Genomic DNA, 24,510 nt, shown 5'->3' on the forward strand with positions numbered 1-24,510 from the left:
GGACCCCAAGGGGCCTTAAACCACATTCTTAAAAGCATTTTTCCATTGGTGATGTAACCCCTTCTTCCATAACTTCAAGTATCATTTTTTATTATGCCAAGGTCTTCAAAATCCATTTCTGCTTACCTCCTGAATCAGCATGGTCAAGGGTTTCCATCTGCAAGCTTTCTGAGAAGTCCCAGCCCGATCTCAAGTTTTTCAGATAAATGTTTTCTTCCCTGTTTTCCATCTGAGTGGTATCATTACTACTCAGAAACTCTGAGTCCAAACGTCTGGATCATTTTCAGTAATATTTATTTTCTGGGTTAGTGATCAATTTCTAGTAGTTAGATATTTTCAATAATTTCAAAGATTGACCCTTATGTTATATCCCCACAGCTAATCCTAGTTAATATCCTTTCTGCATTCCATGTTGATATTTCCATAGTCTTCTTACTGGTTGATTTACTTTTCTTTAGCTCTTCTTTTTTCAGGATGTTATCCAAGGTCACCAACACTAAAATGTTGACTTCTGGGTCCCATCTCAGAACTACTGAATCAGAATTTGTATTTTATCAAGCTCCCCCAAAGCATTACTGATATTGTGATGCTCAATAATTCAAATCTCTCTGTCCTTACTCAGCCTAGTTATGGCTCTGAGGATGATCTTCAGAAAGCAAGCCTCCAGGCCTTCCGCCCTTAACAACCTTCTCAGTACCTACAGAACAGACCTTCTCTTGGGTACATAACTAGGAGTGAGATGGATAGCTCATATATAAATCTTTTAACTTTATGAGACACTGATGAACTGTTTTTCAAACTGCCAACAATTGTGTACCCATTAGTGATAGATGAAAGTTCCAGTTATTCCATATCCTTCCTAACTTTTCCTATGCTCAGCCCTTTCGATTTTAGCTATTCCAGTGGGCGGTTAGTGGTACCTCATTTTAGTTTAAATTTGCATTTCCCTAATAACAAATAACGATGAGTATCTTTTCATGTGCTTATTTGCCATCTGTCTTTTTGATAAACTGTCTTTTCAATTCTTTTGCTCATTTTTAATTGTTTTATCATTCAGTTGTAAGAATATACATTCTGACACAAGTCCTTTGTCAGGTACCTATTTTACACATATTTTCTTCTAGTCTATGACTTGCCTTTTCAATTTCTTAATAGTGTCTTCTGAAAACTTTAATGAAAGTTTTTAATTTTGAAAGTTTTTAATTTTGAAGAAGTCTTACATATCATTTTTTTTTTGGTTCATGTTTTTTGTGTTCTAAGAAATCTTTGCCTAACCCAAGATGACAAAAATTTTCTCCTATATTCTATTCTAGATGTTTATTTATTTATCTGTTTTTTTCTTTTAGCTTGTATATTAAAGTCTATGATCCATTTTTAATCAATTTTTATATAAGTGTAAGGTAAACATAAGGAAAGGTTTATTCTGCATATGGATATCCAATTGTTCCTGCACTATATGTTAAAAAGATATCCTTTCCCCAATGAATTTCTTTTGCACTTTTGTCTAAATTTATTAAACACACATGTATGGGTCTATTTCTAGATTCTGTATTCTATTCTGTTGATCTATATATCTGTGCTTACACTAATATGTTACAAACCATGCAATGAATATTATTTTTGTTTTAAAGAGTAAATATGTTTAAGTAAATTAAACTTTTGATTTTTAAAATTCTGTCCACATACACACCATTTCTGGCACTCTTTATTCTTTTGTGTAGATCCAAATTTTCCATGGTATCATTTCCTTCTGTATAAAGGATCATTTCCTTTAAAATGTGTCATAGTACAAGTCTGGTATGAAATCTCGCAGTTTTTGTCTAAAATGATCTTTATTTCACCTTTATTTTTGAGGAACATCTTCTCTAGATATGGAATTGTAACTTTTTATGTACGTCAGTCTTTTGAAGATGTTACTCCATTATCTTCTGGTTTGCATAGTGTCTAATAAGAAGTCTTTTACAATTCTCATTTGTGTTCCTCTGCACATGTGCCTTTTTTTTCTTTTTATTTTCTGGTTGTTCACAATTTTCTCTTTACCTCTGTTTCTCAGCAATTTAATACCTGTGTTTCTTTCTTTTTTTAATATTTACTCTGCTGGAGTACATTTTGCTTCTTGGATCTGTAGTTTCATTGTTTCATCAAATTTTGGTCATCATTTCTGCAAATATTTTTCTGTCCCCCTCTTCTTTTATTCTAGGACTCTAATTATATGTATGTTAGATATCTCGGTATTGTTCTGTAAGTCATTCATGCTCTGTTTTATCATTTTCGGTTATTTTTCTCTTTGTGCTTCATTTAATTATTTTCTAATACTATGTTTGCAAGTTCACTATCTATTCTTCTGAAGGGACCAATCTGCTAATTCCACCCAGTGCATATTTTTATTTCAGAAATTATATTTCGCTTTTCTTTGAGTTCTATGTGATTCTTTTTTTAATTTTCCTTTTTTTCCCTCATCCTTTTTATATGTTTCTTTGCTTTCATAAGTATGTGAGCATATTTATAAGTGCCATGTTAAGGTTCTTATCTACTAACTGCATCACCTCTGTCATTTCGGGGTCTGCTTCTATTGCTTAATTTTTCTTCTAGTTACAGGTTATATTTTCCTGCTTCTTTGCATGCTTGGTATATGCTTGTTGAATGCCGGGGGCATTTTGAGTTTACATTCTTGTTGCTATATTTTATTGTATTCTTTTAAAAAATGTTGGGTTTTGTTTTGGTATGAAGTTAAGTTACTTCACACCAGAAGGACTCAGTAAGATCATTTCAAACCTTATTTTTAAGCCTTGTTAGAGTGAATCAAGAGCAGCCTTTAATCTAGGACTAAGTTAGCCCCACTACTAGGGCATGGCTCTATGCAGTGCTCTATGTGTGACAAAGTCTTCTCACTCTGCTGGTCAGGAGATAAACCATTCCGAGTCCTGTATGACCACCAGGACTTCTTTTGTATGCTTATTTCTCGTGCTTATTTCCCTGGATTTTGATAGTTTATTCACATGCGTATGCAAATCAGTACTCAGGTAAAGATTTTAAAGCACCCATTTACAGATGTCCAAGGCTCTTTCTGTATGCAGCTCCTTCCTTTTTGGTACTCTGCTCTGCAAATTTTAGCCATCTTGGCTTTTCCTGAACTCCACTTTCTGTCTCCTCAACTTGAGAAGTTGCTGTTTGGCTTCTCCCTCCTTGTGCTGCAGCTTGGAAACTGCCTCCAGGAAGAAACTAGGCAATTATAAGGTCACATAGTTCGTCATCTTCCTATGCTGCCTATTTTCCAATGCCTAAAAACCATGACTTTATACATTTTGTCTAGCTGTCTTTTTGTCATTTGAGAGGATCCATATTACCCTACCATGGCCAAAAAAAGAGGTTCTAATTCCATGTACTTTATGTATAAGTATCATTCTTAATATTATTTTACTTTCTTACCTTTATTTTCCTTGTTTTTAATATTCTAATAAACACAGTTTTGTTTTTCTATAACAGTACTTATTTCACCAATTAAATATTTACCATATGAGGGAGACTATGAAAAGAAGAAACGTAAGTTCTAATCCTGAAATTTCACCTTCATTAACACTAGTTACTTTCAAGTTCCCTTAGAATTTAGTATGTATGTATGTGTGTATATATAGACATATACTTTCACCAGCTATAAAAAACAAATGAAAACTCACTGAATTCTTCTACTCAATTTGGGATTGAGAGAGAGTAGTGGAAGTGAATAAACAATAAGAAATTCCTTCTCAGTACCTAAGTAATCAACATAATCAATGTTCTGTATATAATATATATCTTCAACTTCTTAGCATACTGACTTTCTGGCATTGTTATTAAGGAAAACGGAACATTTCTTAAGAAAATCCTGAGTTAAGTTTTAGAATGGAATGCTTGTTTCTTTCTTTGAATACAGCAGAATGCTTTGGTATACTATGTTAAGGTTGAAAAGATACTAGGAATTGGAAGGTGTTGTGTTTTCTCAAATATACTGTGAGCAAAGCCTCTAATATTTGTGACCAAATCCTTTTTTGTTGTTGTTTACCATTGCACAATTGCCGTGTTGTGAAATAGTCCATGCTTTTAATTTCTTAGACTGTAAAATTAATACCGTGTAGTATTTGTCATACAGCATTGAGCACAATACCACACACAATTAGGTGCTCAATACTGCTTTGTGATGAGCATAATAATAATTACTTTCTAAACAAGGTCTATCAATCTCTATGGAGTGGAGACTATGATGGGCATTTGAAACTAATGTCACACATATATCTGAGTAATGAGATACATGCCTACATTTGTGTCCTTACGTTTTCATTTTGAATTTCTTTACGTTACTTTTCTCTTTCTCTCTCTCCTTTTTTTTTTGTCACAGTATTGTATAATTTTATCTAGAAAAAAGGAAAATGCATTTTTTTATCCCACTCTATTATTAACCTTTCATATCTTATGTTAAAAATTTGGCTTATGCTTTGTTTTCTCTGTTGGGATTAGTTATGTAAAGTCGGAGTTTGTCTTTTGCTATAAACCTACATCATAACATTAAATAATTCTTTAATATTTTCATAAACATATGCAGCAAATAAATCCAGTTATCCTTCACAAGATTCTTTTTCTAAGAACTATTTTTTAAAAAAATAGAACTTAATTGAGGTTGTGCACATTAGGATATGAAAAATTTATAGTAAATTTTATTGTGAAATTTCAGTTATGTCCTATGGATGAGTTCCTAAGAAAACAACTCAAGAACTTATTTTCCAAACATGTCAGTTCAGATTCATTAAAAGAAACAAGGGGACTATCAATGAAGAAAAGACCTATTCTCTAATCCACAGTGTGCAAGTCCCTAGTCTTAAACATGAAATGTTTTTAAGTTAAATCTTGCTAATATTAAATTAAGCTAAAATTTAAGATGCCACTAAAATGATTTATCTTTTATGCTAGATTCATGGATCATAGTTTATTTTAAACCACGAGCTAGTAACTGTCTTCATACACTAGGCAAAACTCTGTTAACTTAGATACTTCTTTGAAATTCTGGGCATGAATTCTTAAAGAAATGCATGGCTTGCAAATTTAACTTTAAAAAATCCTCGTGATTTCAAGTGTTGACAGATTTCTTAGTAGACGAAGCTTGTCTACTAGGTAACAAACAAACAAAAAAAAACATAGGGAAAAAAGTTGGAGCAATGCTGAATTAAAGGAGGAGAAAATACATGCCCTGCCACACTCCCAAATCACTGCAGCAAGATGTGAAGGATGTGTGAAATGACAAATCCCTGTCCAATGCACAGGAAGAATATAAATACTGCTCTGAAATCACCACAGTGATGTTCTATTTGCTAGAATTTTCTGTTTAGATGAACCCAGGAAAACCTCACCTCACCTACAAATCCAAAAAAGAAATGAACCAAAAAGAAATTCTGTTATTTTACTGTATGCGACACCCTCCTCTTGTTTTTCCTTTTTCTTAGCCATAACATATTCATTGACTATTAGAATAGTTAAGTATTGTTGAGAAGTTTGTCTAACAATTTTTTTTAATTTTTAAAAAAGGAAATATCAAAACATATATTGCATGGAGGATACCAGAAAGGGTTTCCATTCTGGAGTCAACCAGACCTGGGTCTAAGCCCTAGTTTTGTTTGAATCCTGGGCTTGACTTTAGTTGCATGACCTTGCACATTTTTTAAACTTCTCTGAGCTTCAGTCTTTTGCTTTGTGAAATGGAGATAACATGGACCCACAGTTTGAAGGTTAAATGAAATAACCTAAGTCACTGAAGTCACTAGCAAAATATTTGACAACGTAGGTAGTTGTAAAATTTGGGTCAATTTTCTCCTCCCTTTTCTTGATGGGGATACCTGTTCTGGCATGGAAGGAAGGCTGCATTTTGAACTGGAAGTCTTGGGTTTGATTTTTCACTTTTTAATTTATTTGACAATTCACCTGACCTTTCTGAATACATATTAGCTAATTTTTTCTGAAAATATATACTGGTTATATCCTATGAGAAAAATACGTGAAAATGTAGACTTTAAAATGTTAAATAAGGGCAAGGTATTATTATTATTATAAATTAACGTATCTGAGTCAAAAATATATACAGATATAGTATTCAGGTTTCTATGAATCTGTTCTTCAGGGACTCAAAGAACTACACTGTTATCTTATTCTAAAATGTTACCGTAAAAATTGTCTTTGGTCAGTTTCTTCAAGGGCATATTCATTGGAAGTATCTCATAATAAGTTTCAAGATGTCCTCAGAATGCAGAGGTTACGAATGAGTGTACTGGAATTGGACTCCAGGATACTTGACTTTGCATTTCTATTCAAGCTGCAATTTGACTTTTGCTATCTTGGTTCTCCATATCATTCAGATGCCTTAATTCGTTATGGAAATTGATGCTGAGTGTTTACCCCATGCCAGACTACCATTCCTCTTTACATATACAAATGTAAGTCACCTTTGGAAAAATTAAGACCTAGGTCCTACTACATTTCAAACAATAACTAATACTTTAGAAATTTTTAGAACCTTCTCCCAGTTGATAATGTTACAGAAAGTAAACTGAGGCAGAGGAATTACCCCATGTCACTGATAAGAATCCCCATCAAAGTTCTGCTCTCAAATGAAGTGACATTCTGACTCAAAGGTATAGCTTCATATGCATCAAAGTTAGGGGATCACCAGAGAAATAATTTTCAAAATCTAATTTAATTCATTTAATACAACCAGGAACCAAAGAGAATGAAAGATGTCAAGGAAAAGAGAAAATATACCTCAACCAGTAATAGGTTTCGTTTCCTACTAGGAAAAAAAAATTAACGTTCAGTAAAATTGGAAAAGAGAATGAGGCCAATTCATTTTGATCCTGTGGCAATACTTTGAAGCTTACTTTTTAACCTAGTCTATTTTACATTTCCAGATGTTATGAAAGGCAATGTATACAGAAAGCAGTACCGACGGGGATTTGGGTATTTCATTTTCCCCACTGCAGTGACGATTTGGGTCTTACTTTTTCTGAAAGCATCTTTAAAGAATTCTTCAAGCTGTCTGGAGAATGCTGGCTTGCAGAATTAAGCAGTAGGTCTGCATGGGTTGCTATAAGAGGTTGTAGTTGATTGATGTTGCTGAGAACTTCTTTTGCTTTGGCTGTGTTTTCAGGTGAATAGTAAATAAACTGGTATCCAGTACTGCAACAACAAAGATAAAGGCAAGTTACACAACGAGCGGAAAGACTTTTCAGCACTTAGTACCGGATGGCGAATGATAAACAGAACTCCAAATAGCATTACTTCCTATTGAACAGATAAGAGCTATTCTAAGAGATTTTTATGATATCCGAAGAGTGTTTGAAGTCAAATGACCAAGATATTTTGTAAGACTAGTTGAAATAAATCCAGTCCTCGCTCAATCACTAGGAAGATTCTTCATGATTACATATGTCAAGTATTAGTATTCAAAACAAATTAGTATTAATATTATTAAAAATTATTAGTGAACTTGAGGTCACACAGTACAGAGAGAAAAGGATGAGCCTTTATATTTAGGCCAATATGAATATAGATCCTGGCTCTACCACTTACTAGCTGGGTGATCTTGGGCGGCCTTTACCTTCCTCATCAGGAAAGTGGGAATAATTATGCAAACAGTTCTAAGAGGTGGGTAAGATTGGTTATCATTCATGTGAAATGCCTGACACAGAGCAAGCATTTAATAATTACTGTGTATATTTTTCCCCATGATACTTAGAGCAGGGGGCATACATTTTAATAGCTGAGAAATGGGGAGAATATAAATTAATGCCAAGTGGGCATATGGAGAATTTTATTGGATAGAAAAGAGACATGACGGCATAAAAATTCCCTTATGCTATCTTTTTCATCACCTTTTTTGTTCCCCTGTGGTTTCTCATTTGACTTGTAAAAATACCTAAAATTGATTACAAATGAAAGAATGACTGACTTTTATAGTCATCATTTAGGAGTTGGTCAAGCATGTTACGGATGTAAGAATTCCGTGGAATGAAGGAGTCTTTGGCCAGTTTTATTAGGAAAAACAAAGGAGGCATTCCAGCAGGGAAAGAAATGAAACAGCAAAACATCAGCCAAAGAAAAAGAAGAGAGTGGCCATGGATGGTGCATTTACACAGTGGGTGCAACACTTGGTCATATCCCTTTATATCCAATCATCAACGCTTTTTTCATAGCATCTTTGAAACCAAGTCCCCCCAAAACAAAGTTTCCTTACCGAGAACTTTGTTTATGATTAATTATTAATCAATTATAATTTATGATTAATGTCTCTACCCAAAACTTTATTCCCTTTCTTGTCTCCTCTGACCTCAGTCTTGTGCTCGTTGACCAGTCAGACGACTAAAATTGCTGTTGTCAATATCATCATTAACTTACAAACTCAGGTTGTTTCTCCAGGGCAGGATGAGCTAACAGGACCCCAAGCCATGGCCACCTGGTCTGAGAATCATAAACCAGTTATCCTGACTCCCCAAACTACGATTAAGGATTAAGGACTATCACAAGAGGATGATTAATCCCGACCCCCTTTTTTTACCCTTTAAAAAAAAATCTCCAACTCAAAGACCAAGTTGGAGTGGACCTGAGGCTTGCCTCCCCCTCCCTTGCTTGGTGACCTGCAATAAATCTTCACTTTGCTCTCAGAGTTTGGCTTTCTGAACCGTGGGCACATAAGCCCTTTGCTGGGTTTCACCTTGCAACCTGTGATGAGTATTTACTGAATATTTTCTTTACGTTTACCAGCTAAATTATTAACATTCCCATAATTCCATTTCTTATTTTGAAATATTAGCATCCAATAAGACACATTAACATCTAGAAAGCACTCTCCCCTTGCCTTGACACTAATGATTTTCAGGGCAAAGTATCGGTTTCTTCAGGAAGACAATATAATAAATATTTCTATTATTTAATTTATTTTTTCACAATTATTTTTAAAAACGACCTTGGTGCTTGGACTATTCAGGAGATAGGACAAGAAGTTGATGAATGAGGGATACAAGTGTCTAAAAGCTAAGAAACACATTGCTATCCTGTGACACTGATGAGAACTCACTCAATTCTGTACTTGTAGATTTTTTTAAATTTCAGAAGCAGGAGCTTACAAATAAAACATACCACTTATTTTAATGCAAACTGAAGCAGATGACAAGTAACAATGGCGAGGAGGAGAAGGAAAACAATAGTCCAGGCCAATTATCGCTGTCTCTTCCTGGCTCATCTGATCTGTGGGACTGTGCTGAAGCCTTTAACAAAAATCATGAACTGGGATGTCCCCCTAATCATCTGTACTCAGACTGGATACAAAATTCAATCCACTGCAGTCTTTAGTAAATCAAACAACTCCATGTTATTTCCGCAAAGAAAATGATTATCTAAAGATACTGACACATACACACTACTATATACAAAATAGATAATCAACAAGGACCTACTGTATAGCACAGGGAACTATACTCAGTATTTTGTAATAACCTACAAGGGAAAAGAATATGAACAAAATATATATGTGTGTGTGTGTGTGTGTGTGTGTGTGTAACTGAATCACTTTGCTGTACACCTGAAACTAACACAACATTGTAAATCAATTATACTTCAATACAAAATAAATGAATAAAGATACTGATGTGTCACCAGGGTGGGGATGATATTTAATACCCAGCAGTTTTTACAGCTGAGAATAGGACTTACTAAGGACTAGACAGAGAAAGCAGCCTGTGAGAGCTGCTCTGTGGTCCCTTTTCACTGATCTGCTCTTCTGTTCTTATAATTTGCTTTCTGGTTTCATCATATGGGGATGGATAGGCCTCCCATGGCTTAGCTCTGGGAAAGCTAGAGCTCTCAAGGCCAGTGTGGTTCTCCCTCCTTCTCTCCACAGATCTGTCCTCTTTCTGAGTGTGTCATTCCTGGCCTCTCACCTGTTTACTCCTATGCCCTCTTTTTGACTCCTCTATACATATTTCCTACTCTGCAAATTCCCTGAGTCTCCTCTCCATTGGAGGAAATACACTGCCAAGATTTATTTCTTACATCTTCTTTCCTTACACCTTAGTTCAGTGGTGCTCAAATTTTAATAGGCGTAAGATTCACTCGGGGATGAGGTCAGGGCCTGGGTATTTTTAATAAAGACTGCAGGTGCCCTGGCGACACCAAGAGATTCTGCTGTAGTAGGTTGTAGTCTTCGTAACAAGCATCTCAGGAAATCCTGATGCAGGAGGACAGCTGAGCACTTTTAGAAATACCCTCTGCACTGTTTTGACTGTGAGTTGCCCTCTACACCTCTGATCACACTACACAGTGACTCCGATAAAAGTTCCTTATTCTAAGTTTCTTATCCTTAACTCATTCTCATTTTCATAATGCCTTCTATAAGGCTACTTTTGCACTCCATCTTTTTTTTTTTTTTTTACAATTCTGTTCATTATTAGTCATCTATTTATTTATTTAAATTGAAGTATAGTTGATCTACAACGTTGTGTTAATTTCCGCTGTACAGCAAAGTGATTCACTACACATTTGTATATTCTTTTTCATACTCTTTTCCATTATGGTTTATTACAGGATATTGAAAATAGTTCCTGTGCTATACAGTAGGACCTTGTTTTTTACCCATTCTATATATACTAGTTTGCATCTGGTAACCCCAAACTCCCACTCCATCCCTCCCCCACCCCACTTCTGCCTTGGCAACTACAAGTCTGTTCTCTAGGTCTATGAGTCTGTTTCTGTTGTGCTTCATCTTTATATACAGCACAAAATGCTTTGGTTCACTTCTCATTACCAGTGTTGCCCCCATCATCCTTTCATCTTTTCCCTCCCAATATACTCTCCACCCTCTTCTTCTCCTTCCCCAATACATTCTTCAGTCACCATCATGGGACCGAACCATAACTCCTGGCCCCCTGTTCCTGAGTCAGTTTCTATTTGAGAAGAGTTACGTAGCAGGCATTGCTTCTCCTGGTTAAGCCTTTTCACGATGAGCATCTTACCTACAGAGGCTGAAAGATTCATTTTCCACAATAAGAGCCAATGTTGGTGTCCAGGATGAAACAGTATGGTATGGAAAAAAAAAACCCACCACCCACAAAATAATTTTAAGTATACATACATTTCGTCTATGTATTCAGTGCCTTACTCTTTAAACATGTCATATATTTGAACAGTTAGAGCTTCTTAAATAGAAAGTTATGAGTATAATTTAATTATTGAGATAAAAAGAATATTGCTAAACTCTGTTTTATAGTGGTCTGACATTTAAACTGAACCCAAACACTTGAATCAACTATCAGTCAGGCAAAAGCAGAAGAAAGACAAAATATTTGCTTGGACAAAGAATATTTTATAGGAGATAAATAATATAGCAAATCACAGATAATAAAAATCGAAATTATTGTCATAATATTTTTATATTGATGAAACAGTGAATGAAAGTATATATGTATGTCTGTCAATATATACACTTTAATATATATTTATTTAAATTATTTAATATCCAGTTAATTAGCATATACACATAGCCATACTCATATGCTCATGTGCATATTGTTACTACTAGAGGTATCATTTTTGAGATATTTCACATAGTGAGATAATATTCATATTTACAAACTCTAATTGATAACCGAAATATGATTAAAACAATGATATATGTTCTTGTGTGTATATCCCACCTCAGTCACTTCTTGCTGGTCCTCCTTATGTCTCCTCTAGTGTTCCTTTCTTTTATCTACATGTCCTTCCTAAGTACTCTCATTTAATCTTGTGGTTTAAAAACCTCAGTTATGCTAATGATTTTCGAATTTCTTCATCTCCAGCCTAGACTTTTCCCTGAACTCCATTAAAAGCAAAAGCTCTCCTCTTGACAGTTGCAATTTATCATGTTCCAAACTGAGCTCCTGATCTGCTCCCCATTCTCTACAACCAGCTCCTTCTACCCTCTTCCCCATCACAGTTCACACCAAGTTCATCTGATGTGGCCAATATCTCTTCTCTTCCTCTCCTAATTTTTGCCCGATTTTTCAGAAAATTCTGCCTTTTTTTCCCAAACATATGCAGAATCCAACCACGTATTTCCACACTCACTGCAACCATGCTGGTGCAAGCCACCATCATCTACTGCCAGGATTATTACAGTAGCCTCAAACTGGTCTCCCACCTCCGTCCATACTCTGAGACATTGAAATCCTTGACGTGTGCTTAGCTGGATGTGGGTGGGAAGCAGGCAAGGAGAGAGAAATAAAGCAGTTCTTTCTTAGTTCCCTGCCCACACCCCAAATCCAAGGACTTGCTCCACCATTTATCTGTGCCGTCTTTCTCCCAGGCCACTCCTTAACCCATTTGCTCAACCAAGCTACTATTTTGGCAAATGGAGTCATGGAAAAATACAGATGAGAGATGATGGGGAGGAAGGAGGGGAAAGGGAAGGAAAACAGAGGGAGATGGGGCATGGGCAGATTAGGGTTGATGAGCTCAGGAAAAAAATGCTATGGAGTGATATGCCTCACTCCATAGCAGAACTAACTCTCCAGAGAAAAATCTAAGGACTATTTCCACTTCTATTTTTTTTCCTCTACTCAAGCACTACTTGTAAAAAAAACGATTTCTTGAATCCAGAGGGAGGGACAGATGTGCTTTCAGTTCTGAGAAGAAAACCATGTGGATAATAAATGAAAATTTACAGCTTAGTGCACTTGAATATACCCTCTGGCTTCACAGGGTTTAACAATGTGCTTCATGAAACTGTAGAAGGTAAAAAAACATACAGCTCTGCTTAGGAAAAAAAACTTAAAGGAAACCAGTATTTGTTTTGTTTACCTCCTATGGATTTCACTTGTATAAACTGAGTTAATTAATTAGTTAATTAATCTAAACTTAAATTGATGTTTGTCTCAGAAACTACTCTTTCTAAAAATATTGGTTTCTTGGAAATTTTAGAATCAGCATTTTGAACAAAGCTTGACTCTCTTGTTTATTAGCTCTGTGACAGGTAATGCTAATTAAAGGGGAAAAACCTAAAATTCATTTCATTTCGGCTCAACTTGCCCTCAAAGGAAATTTCCCTATTGGCTCTGGTCACACTGCCTCCTATGATCACCCCACTTTTCAGCTTGAAAGTTCTTACCTGCAATTTTTTGACCACTAGAACTAATATATATATATATATATATATAAAATCCTTTCCTTCGTCCTATTCTTGCTCTAACAAAAGGTTCCCAGACACTATTATATGACAAAGTCCAATTAGTTTTCACTTCCTTCCATGGCCTATTCCCATTTATCCTTGGTTTCACTTGCCCTGATTTCCTCTGCCAACTTCCAAGAGTCTGGTAGATCTATTTCTGCCTAGTTTGGCTTCTGGTATTTTCAGGCTCACTTCTCTGTGCAGATGTGATGGAGTAACACCCAAACCAGGTCCCCTGATTCCCTCCCATCCAAAAAATTTCTCAACTCCATCCTGGACTTCATTCATTCATACATCTAATTAAAGTACAGAGTAAGATAAGGTCTAAGAATAGAAACCATTCCCAAATACACTGCAAGGTAAATGTTCCCCTGACTGCAAATGGGCCTGAGGGATATTTTTAGAGGTGATGGAAATGTCCTAAAATTGGCGTGTGATGAGGATCACATAACTCTATAAATTAACTAACATTCACTGAACCATACACTTAAAAAAATAGGTCAATTGCACATTATTCTACACAAGTAAAGAGTAGAATGCTGGTTCCCAGGGTCTGGGGGTGTGGGAAATGGGCAGATATTGGTCAAGAGGTACAAAGTTTCATTTACCCAAGATGTATATATTCTGGAGATCTAATGTACAGTCTGGTGACTAACAGTGAGGTATTAATGGTAACTATGTGAGATGATGGATAGGCTGATTACCTTGATTGTGATATTTATTTCATAATGTATACATATATCAAAACATCAAGTTATACACCTTGAATATATAAAACTTTTATTTGTCAATTATACCTCAATAAAGCTGCAGGAAACAAGTAAGTGTTCCCAGCATATGATATTGTAGTGCTGGTGATTATGATTCTGATAATCATGATTCTGGGATAAGAATACAGGGAAACAGAAGGTATATTTAGGACCCATTTCATTTTTTCCCTGTTAAATCTGATATTTTTTATGGAGGGTCTCTAAAAAAGCCAATAATTTATTATAAAGCCAATAATTTATTATAAATTATTATTATAAAGCCAATAATTTATTATAAATTTATTATAAAGCCAATAATATATTATAATACTTGGATTATTAATGTAGAATTTACATTAATAATCCAAGTATCTCTCTCTCTCTCTCTCTCTCATTTTAATAGCTAATAATTATTGGATCTATAATATGGGCCTAGAATTATGCTAATTTCTTTTCAGTGATTATTTTATTTAGTCATGAGAACAACTCTCTGAACAACAAATATTATTCCATTATATAGATTTAGGAATTGAAGACTCAGTAGGTTAAGTAACTTGATCTAGAACATACAACTACTATAAATGGTAGAACCAGGATTCAAATGCAGGTCTTTATTAATACACAGTTTGAACTCTTAATTGTGTTTTACTATTTTATGAACATGGTATAGATCCATTTGAGATTTGAAAAAATTACAATCCCATAACTAACACAGGAAACATCTTTTATTTAGTAAAATAATGGTAGGTACAGCATATAAATATTAAAACAAAATATAATTGAAGAAGTTCTCATCTTCTAATTAAAACAAAGCTCATTAGAGAAGATGTATGATTCCATTTTACAACACAGATTAGACATAAGAAAGAATTTGAAAATCATCTCACCATAAATTGCTTGCAACAAATATTTAACGACTGCTATTCAGTCAATGCACTGAGAAAAGCAAAAGGCTGGAGTTAGCCAGCAAGATAATCACGGGATGAGTGTGATGACACTTGTCCTCTAAATGCTACAGCCAGGGCTGGTAGCAGAGAAGAAGAAAAAGGGGGATAAATAGCTGCTTCCCACAAGTCCTTGCGAATCTAAGGCTCTATATTGTTAATATATGCAAAAATCGCCCAGGTAGCCATAGTTTCAGGGTTTGTTTACTAACCACTCAGTACTATAGCTCTTTACGTTCCCGAGAGCTCAGACCTTCATTTAAAAGCAATGTAAAAGGATGTCACATTGCATCCAAATTTCCTAGGCATTTTGTTGTTGGAGATTTTTTTTCATGATACCTAGTTTTCCATATTTGCTGGAAGTAGAAGGGGCAAAAGGGTTTTACAAAGACATTTCTCTTATTCTACAACTAGGAGAGATAGAAAACAAAAAGGAAAGTCCTAAAGGAAATAGAACTCTGTATCTATCTCTACCACTCTAAGTTAACTTGTTACCCTTTCCAAAACGTTCACCAATACTTGTCCTCTGTGTATACATAATTTCTTTTCTTTTTTTTTTTTTTTTTTTTTTGCGGTACGCGGGCCTCTCACTGCTGTGGCCTCTCCCGTCGCGGAGCACAGGCTCCGGACGCGCAGGCTCAGCGGCCATGGCTCACGGGCCCAGCCGCTCAGCGGCATGTGGGATCTTCCCGGACCAAGGCACGAACCCGCGTCCCCTGCATCGGCAGGCGGACTCTCAACCACTGCGCCACCAGGGAAGCCCCATAATTGCTTGTTTTATTACAAGTACCTTTTTATATACACCTCTAGATACCTCATAATCCACATACTAATTTAAATGACTACATAGTGTTCCACTTCAGTGATGCAGAATAAGCTTGCTTAATCATTCATTCAAGATGTTTCTAAAATTTTACCATTATGAATAGAATCTCTGAATACCTGAAATATTTTCTTTTTTAAAAATTATTTTAATTATATATAATTCCTAAATAAGTGGTTTTCCTGGGGTGTATTTAGGAAAGCTGTAGATAGAGAATAAGGCCAGAGTCTTAAAAATATTTTACTATTTTCTTTAGCAGATTAAAATAGTAACTGATCTGAGTGAAAATTACCACATCAATTCATTCATTCTTTTTTGTAGTACAGATAAAGTAATTTACTTTGAAAATTATATTCTCATAAAGGCCCAGAAAGGGTCAAATGCATCAACTTTTAAAAAATTTCTATCTGGTGGGTAGCAAAAATCAATTCTTAGAAAGGTTATCCGTAAACTAACATCATTCATTCATTAACAGCATACACATTTCGTGTTGAAAATCTATTGAATGTATGAGGATGAATGCATATAGAAGACCTTGAGACTGGGTACCGAAGTCTGATTTTCCAGCTCTGTTATTAGCTGTATGGGCGATTCAGTCTCTGAAACTCATTATTCTCATTGGTAAAATAAATAGGGGAATTTGTAATCTGAGATTCCCTGTAAGTTCTAAGATCTAAACGATTCTTTAATGCAAAAAAAGGCAGACTCAAATAACTTTCTTGTTTCCCCAAACTTCTTTTCATATTGAATATAGACAACTGATCTTATTAAGTAAACATGGTAAACACGTGGTGTATTTCCTGTATTTCCTTTCCTCGTGAATTTTCCATTTACCCAGTTATATTAACCAGAAACCTGAGTCCTTCAACCCTGCTCAGTCCCTCGAGTCCTCATCCAATTGGATTTAAATCCTGTAAAAATTTCCTTAAATCTTCTTCAACTCCTTACTCACCCATCTCCTCTCACCAGCACTATTATGATAGCCTAATTGTGTGCCCTTAGTTCTCTCCACATAGTAACTCAAAATGCGCCTCTGATCATGTTAATACCCAGATAAGAACCTGTCAATGAGTCCTCTTAGCCTAACCTAGCCTATAGGATGAGAAGCCAGGACTTGACACAGCAAACAAGGGTCCTTCAGATTTGGTTCCCATCCTTTAAGCCTTCTTTCTCTCTCTCTCTCTCATTCTCTCTGTCTGTCTCTCTGCCTCTGTCTCTCTGCCTCTCTCTCTTTCTCCCGGCCGCTCTATGTTGCTGGAGTTCCTAAGCCAGGGTGCAATGAATGGTACCACCCTGCCCAGGTGTGCTGCACAGAAGCCTGGGAGTCTTCCTAGACAGCCCTGGATTTTTACCTCCTACTCCAAACAGACACACAAAGTCCAAACAATTGCCAAGTCCTTTAAAATATCTCTGTAACTGATCCCCTTCTCTACATCTGTGCTTAAACCACCCTAAGCCAACCCACCTTTCTTCAGCAGAAGCACTGCAATAACTACTTACTTATGCAAGCCTCTTGACAGGGAAGAAGACGTTGGAATAGCTTCGGCAAGGTCCCATCTAATAAAGATTCTGCAATGACACTATTTTTTCTCACGTCACACAAGCTGATTGTGTGATTTTCCCATGACGTAAATCATATGTGTACATTTTTTTAAGTTAGTACTTTCACTATAATCTTGCAAAGAATGAGATACTCTAGAGTTAGTTTCTAAAACTCTGGAAAATACAGCACTTTTAAAATTTTCTGGCAGTATATTTGTAGATGACTATCCTTTCTGCTGTTTGCTGCCTCTAGAATGATGGATATTAAATATCTAAGCTCATAGAGAGCTTTAAAGAACATGCTGAAAATTACTCATCATTTAATCTGAGTACACAAGGTCTTCCTTGGATTAAAAGCATACTAGTTAAGATGACATAACTATGTCACGATTCCAAATATCTTTTTAGTTTATAGTGAAGAAGAAATGCAACTCCTGATTTACAGAAAATAAGTCCTCAAACCATATATTCTTTTCATATTTAGTTTTTTAAGCAGAAAACAATGTTTCTATAGTTCGCTATAGATTCCACATTTTTAACTCCTAATATTCCTATTGATTAACTTTTTCTTCTGAGCTAAAACTAGAAGTCATATCTTAATAATTGTGTGAAATTAAAACATTTAATTGTAAAGTCAAATTATCCAAATTATCTTCCTGAGAGTGATGATACACTTAATATGTCTTTCCTCAAAAATCTCAAGATTGTAACCATTCTTTCTAACAATCTAATGATTTCAACGGAAATCAGCCACATCCACAGTGCAGATAAGGAAACTAAAGTATAAAAGCTCAGTGGTTTTCTGACATCACACAGTTAAGATTATGTGTTTTATCATTTCCAGACAATGTTCTCTTTACCGAATTTATTATCACTCTAAATTCTAGGATCATTTAGCAAACTTGTTTTCATTTACAATTAAGTCATTTTCTTGAAAGGAAAGATTCAATTTTTTTTTTTTTTTTTTTTTTTTTTGCGGTACCCGGGCCTCTCACTGTTGTGGCCTCTCCCATTGCGGCGCACAGGCTCCGGACGCGCAGGCTCAGCGGCCATGGCTCACGGGCCCAGCCGCTCTGCGGCTTGTGGGATCTTCCCGGACCGGGGCACGAACCCGTGTCCCCTGTATCGGCAGGCGGACTCTCAACCACTGCGCCACCAGGGAAGCCCGAAAGATTCAATTTTTAAGAAGTTTGAACTGTTACACTTGACACAGTGCTTCTTGCTTCAGATTATACTTTGCTTCACAAGCTTTTGGGTAGGTGATTGGAAGAATGTTGCCAACTTTTAAACGTTAAAGTCACCACTGCATTACTAATATTGAACCGGATTTTAGGTTGGCTGTTTTTATAAAAATCATCAGCTTTCCTCTTTCAGAACACGTAAAAGTATATTTTCACTTCCTAGTGAGGCACAAGCAAACACAAACATTCTAATAGCTGACAAATGGCTGTCTGAAAGCCTACAAGACATTTTCCACAAATGTCCCTATGTTTCTGTCACCTAATTACAACACAGTGATCTCTTTAGGCAGACCAATTTGTTCATCCTCTTACTCCTCTGACAGACAATGCTTTCACTTCTTTTATTTACTTCTTCATATACTTAGTCATTCAGGGAACACTTATCAAGTCAGTTCCTGACACAGTTAGTTACAGACACAGTCCATGCCCCCAGAGTACACAGTCTAGAGGCAAAGAGAGGCAATGAGGTATGTTTGTACATGGGAGGCCAAAAGCAGATGCGGCCTTGCCAAGGAGTTGGAGAAGACTTCAGGAAAAAAGAAAACTTCAAGGCAGACCTGAAACTGAAGAACTTCGGTCTGGTTCACCGTGGAGGGTGGAATGAGAGGAGAAGATGATGGTGTGAGTGGAAAAAGATGAAGCTGGAGAAGAAGTCAGGGTCAGATGACACATGAATATCTTATGCACCTTGTGCTTTTATTCTCCAGGCAAGAGGCAGCTATGAACTGTTTAACATGATGAAATCACAAGATTGTATTTGCCTCTTAAGAGATATTATTCCAACCAAGATGAGGAAAACGGATGAGATGAGAGCCAGCCTGGAGGATGAAGAGTGATTAAGAGATTTGGCGGTAGGACGTTTAAAAAATGGTGATTCTACGGGTTAGGATTATCCTAAACCAAATTGATTATTGAAATGAATGAATTCCTGAGATATAAGAAGGTAGAAGTGATGGAACTGATTTTTTTTTTTTTTTCTGGGAAGTGGAAGCAAGGGAAGAAAAGTAGTCAAGGATTTTCAAGCTTCAAAGTTGAACATCTAGGTGGATGTGGTGTCTTAATTAAGAAAAACAATCCCCAAGAGAAGTTTGAGGATAAGGGGATGAGAGAGACTGAATGTGTCGACTTTGAGGTGTTTGGATGATACCATCAACGTGGAGCTGTCTACTAAATGGTGGTAACTACATGTCTGAATCTTAAGAACCATGCCTGGGCTTAGCATAGAGATGGTGTACGAAGCCTAGTACTTAAGAATATGCGGGCACAGGACTTCCTGTATAGCACAGGGAACTATATTCAATATCTTGTAATAACCTATAATGGAAAAGAATCTGAGAAAGAATATATATGTCTATATATACATATATATGCATATATATGTATAACTGGATCACTTTGCTGTATACCTGGAACACTGTAAATCAGCTATACTTCAATTAAAAAATTTTAAAAAGAATAAGTGGGCAATTAGGCATATTATGCACATTAATAGAACTTTTTTGGAAGGCAGTATGACAGCATCTCTAAAGTGTAACCACTTCAACTAAGAAATTCCACTTTTAGGAATTTTATCAAAAAGAAACACAAATTTGCAAAAACAGAAGAATAAGGGTTTACCTTGCAAACACACAGTTATAACAAATAATAGGAATTAACTAAATGCCCATCAATATTGTATTGGTTAGATAATTCTGCTACATTCAATCAATAAAACCCTACTTAGCTTTTAGAAAAAAAATGAGATCTAAATGTATTGAAATTAAAGGTTGTCAGAACATTTTTTTGAGTAAAAAAATACTTGTTTACATATTTTATATAAATAATAGCTAATATCTATTAAGCCCTCATTATGTGCCAGGTACCATTATAAATGTTTGGTGTATATGAAGTCATAAAATCTTCAGAACAATCCTATGAGGTAAAGCAATATTATTTCTGTGTCACGAGTGAGGGAACTACGGTACAGAGGGGTGTGGTAATTTGGCTAATGTCACAATGCCAGTAAGTGCCCAAACCAGGATTCAAATCCATACAAGGTGTAGAATCTATGAATTATCTGAGATGAGAGTTTCTGCCTTGCCCCAGAATGGAGGCCAGAAAAAGTAAACTGAATTATAGGAAAGTCAAGAACATGACATTCCCATGACCTGAGTTTGTGTCGACAAAGAGTCCTGATCACTGAAAACTCAAAGAGTTGGATAGCTAGAAAAAACTGCATAGGGAAATGCATTAAGCTGTTCAGATTGGTTTACTCTGGGGAAGGAGAATGGAAAAGGCAGACTTTTCACTTTATGTGCTGCTTTATTCTTTGAATTTGTGTGCTAGAAGCAAATATTGGTTTTTTGTATAGTTAAAAAGAGAATGAAGCAGGAGAATTCTGCATTACAAATTCATTTAGGATCATATGCAACTTAGCGAGAATCCTTTCATTCCCTTATATTACATTTAGTTTAATGCTTTGCAAGTATCATCATTTAGTTTGTAAAGTATGTCCAAGACTCAGCAGGGCTATTTAATTGAAGTATTTTATTCTCTCCTGACTCCACGCTATAGATGTTGTAAGAGCTAAAACCCACCTATTCTTGAAAATTTGTTGTTGTGCACAGGGGGCTGCACAGAGAAAAGTGTACATTGATGAGAAAAACCTGGTACACAGTTTTGGCAGACCTAGTGTCGTATTTGCTCAAACATGAACCGAGCTGAAATCTAAGAGTGGCCAAGGAGAAACTGACTCACCGGAAGAAGAAAATATACCTCCAATGAATCAAGTTATAATCAACACAAAAATTAAATTGCTATCTCCTTGGAAATGATATGTTGTCAACTACTGGACACAGTTCAAAAGAAAAAAAAAGGAACGAACAGGGCTTTTATTCACACTTCTTATTTCTACAGCGTCTGTATGATTTTATTATACTTTTAAAATGTCTTTATTTTTTTGTGCTATAAAGTGTTTTTTCCAAAAAGGAAAAAAGTATTTGAAAGTGAACAGGAGATGAGTTTTAGCTATAACTTGTAAGACTGATTATTAACTATAGTAGCTTTGTTGCATTGGGCATGACTTCCAAAAACCAAAAACACATAAGGATTTTTAAATGGAGAGCACTCCATTTATATACTTTGAAGAATTAGTCATTTTAAGCCATTTTGAATTTTTTAATTTATAATAGAAAAAAACATAAGATGTAGATTACATGTGGAAAAACAAACTGGAAGAGACTGTACCAATATGATCCCAGTAACTGTCTTGTTGAGGAAGGAGATTACAGGTGATTTTAACCTCCTACTTTTGACTTTTCTACATTTGCCAATAAACATATTTACAAAATTTGAAAACTGTCAATAGAAAGCAATGTATTAAAAATATATATCACTAAAAGATAAAAAATATTTCTGTTTAAAAGATATATGACATGAGACATGGATTTATACAGAGTTATGATCTCAGATTCTAAACTGCTCTACCAGTGAGTGACAAGATAAATTTCTGAGAAAAACCCAGTGATCAAGGTAGAGACATGGAAAGACCTCCAAGCAGGGGGAAAAAATTGGCTCTCAAAAATCAAATCATGGATGCAGTCTTATTGCTTTCAATGAATACATTTGAATCACTCATTCCCTTTCATAAAAGAAATGAAAATCTTTGTCTTAAGCATGAAAGTGAAGGGTTTGAAAACAAATATACTTGTAACTGCTGCCTAGTCTGCTCATATGTTACTGGAGAAAGTACATAAAAAGAAGAGTTGGAAAACTCTGACCATTTTGCTTAGATATCTCAGCTTTATACCACTAATGAAAACTGTTAATTTATGTTTTAAACCCCGCCCCCCCCAATTAAGCAGTGGTTAGTGATACTGTCTGATGAATATACTTCAGAGGTAGTGGTATGATTTTGCATCCAGTTCTCCCATTTCTGTTTTATTGGATTCTTGCTACACTATAGGCTACAGAGAACTTCCTTCCCTGATGTGGTATTTCTCCTTTTACTCAAGAAACTTCCTATTTATAATAGAGAATTGGGAAACTTCTATTCATATTTCTCCTTACAATAATAAGGAAAATTTTCCTTAGAAATTGTATAACCATTGTGACTGTATAACCCTTGATCTCATAAAACGTAAGGCTGGTTTGTTTAACTCTTTGTATTGCTTTACTTTCCTTCGGAAAATTCCCCCAAATTCTAGTACGACTCAAGTGTTGTAAGCTCAAGGACCACCTATAACACTTCTACTGGTAAATTTTAGTTTGTTTTCCTTATGATTTTTCCAAATGATTTTTTTCTCTTTTCCATTTGAAATTTTGGGGTAGTCAATCTTGATTATGGGACCAGATAGAGTGGGTGGGAGGTATGGAGGGAAAACCATGGTAGATACTCAAGGCAGGCATTTGACATTAGGATCTCTTGCAGGGAGTCAGCTCTGAGTTTGTCCCTAATGAACAGGTAGATCATAAGGAATTAATATTCTCCAGGAGTGAACACTGCCCCTCATTGGCTTTTCTTCTTCTTTACAAAGGCTCTTGGTTTTCATGAGGTGCCTCTCTATCTCAGTGAAAGGGCTGTGCTGTCAGGTCATAATCTTACTCAGCGAAAGTTCTGGCTTAATCTGAGGTTCCTGCTGAAATCACAAATGATCAAAGCCCGCAAAGTATGTGTTGTTGTGGTAGATTTTCCCTTTCTTTTACGAAATACTGGAAGTAAAGAATTGATTCATACTTTGAGGGAGGAGTCCACAAGCTTTCAAATAGTGCCTAGGTAAATCACCAAATCCAGAAACACATAAGTGTTTGATGAACAAGTGAATACATGGGAAAACGTATATATATTTATATATATATGTGTAAAACTGAATCACTTTGCTGTACACCTGAAACTAATACAACATTGTAAATCAACTATACTCCAATAAAAAATTTTTAAATGATTAAAATGGTAAATTTATATGCTACATATATTTTACTACAACCAAAAAAGCTTTAAAAAATTTAAAAAACAAACAAAAAAACCCCCAAATAATGTATGAGTAATTAGGGTTTTGGTTCTCCTAGAAAAGTCTCATGTCTAAAGCATGAAAAGCTCTATAATATGCTCAGTTTTATTCATCCATGATTACTCAGGCCCAAGTTTTCCCAAATCAAAACTCTTACAGCTTTATCCCCAACTTTGGTTCCATTTTGTAACAATTTAATGAGTTGGAGATTCTTTAAAGAAAAATTTCCAATAAACAAGATGTAATGCTTTTCTTCTGTATTGCAACAAATATTCCTTAATGTAGATTTTCTTTCCTCCTGATAGATACTAATTGATGTTCTATACATTTTTCAAGTTTAACTCATCTGTGTCACTATTCCTGTTTCTAGTCTCCACACCCTTCACCTGTCTTCTCCCATCATTATTCACTTACATCTGTATCAGTGGTTCTCAACCCTGGCCACACATCAGTCTCACCTGGGAAGCTTTTAAAACTTACCAATGCCTGGGCTCCATTCCCAGAACTGACTTTATATGTCTGGGGTGATATCCTGGCATAGATAAAATATTTTAAAGCTCCAAAGGTGATTCTAACGTGCAGCCAAGGTTGAGCCTGTATTCCACTCTTATTCTCATTTCAGTAAAGTGTTGGCATCCCTTTCCCCATGCGGTCTGTCACTGAACTGATTTCCAACCTCCATGAATTACAAAGAAGGTGCCTCTCCCCTCAGAGTCCCTCACTGGAACTCTGACGTCCACTCCCTGTTGAAATAATAAGGCAAAAGAACCACTTTCTGCAGCCAAAGGGTCTGGGGGAAGGATGTGACGATTAAAGGATAACCTGAGGGAGTTTCTATGTGTAATGGGACAGTTATTTATGATGATTATGGTGATGCTTACTCTAATCTACACCTGTGATACAACCTCATAGAACTATATACCCTGCCCACCAAAAAACCAAAACCAAAACTAAACACAAAAAACTAGAGAAATCTTAATAAGGGGGTAGCTGAGTTAATATTG

At 35.6% G+C, this 24,510-nt stretch overlaps 1 protein-coding gene across 12 annotated transcripts in view; it reads right to left on the reverse strand.

Annotated features, from left to right (window-relative positions):
* INPP4B (inositol polyphosphate-4-phosphatase type II B) overlaps positions 1-24,510 on the reverse strand; it is a 725,833-nt gene that overhangs the window by 133,397 nt on the left and 567,926 nt on the right. For all 12 annotated transcript variants that reach the window (XM_004263595.3, XM_049709522.1, XM_033402505.2 and 9 more), the window contains one exon: positions 7,020-7,197. In XM_004263595.3, the coding sequence (XP_004263643.1) occupies positions 7,020-7,197 (178 nt within the window). The remainder of the gene's footprint in view (positions 1-7,019; positions 7,198-24,510) is intronic.

This window comes from Orcinus orca, chromosome 4, assembly GCF_937001465.1.
Source record: "Orcinus orca chromosome 4, mOrcOrc1.1, whole genome shotgun sequence".
Taxonomy (NCBI): domain Eukaryota; kingdom Metazoa; phylum Chordata; class Mammalia; order Artiodactyla; family Delphinidae; genus Orcinus; species Orcinus orca.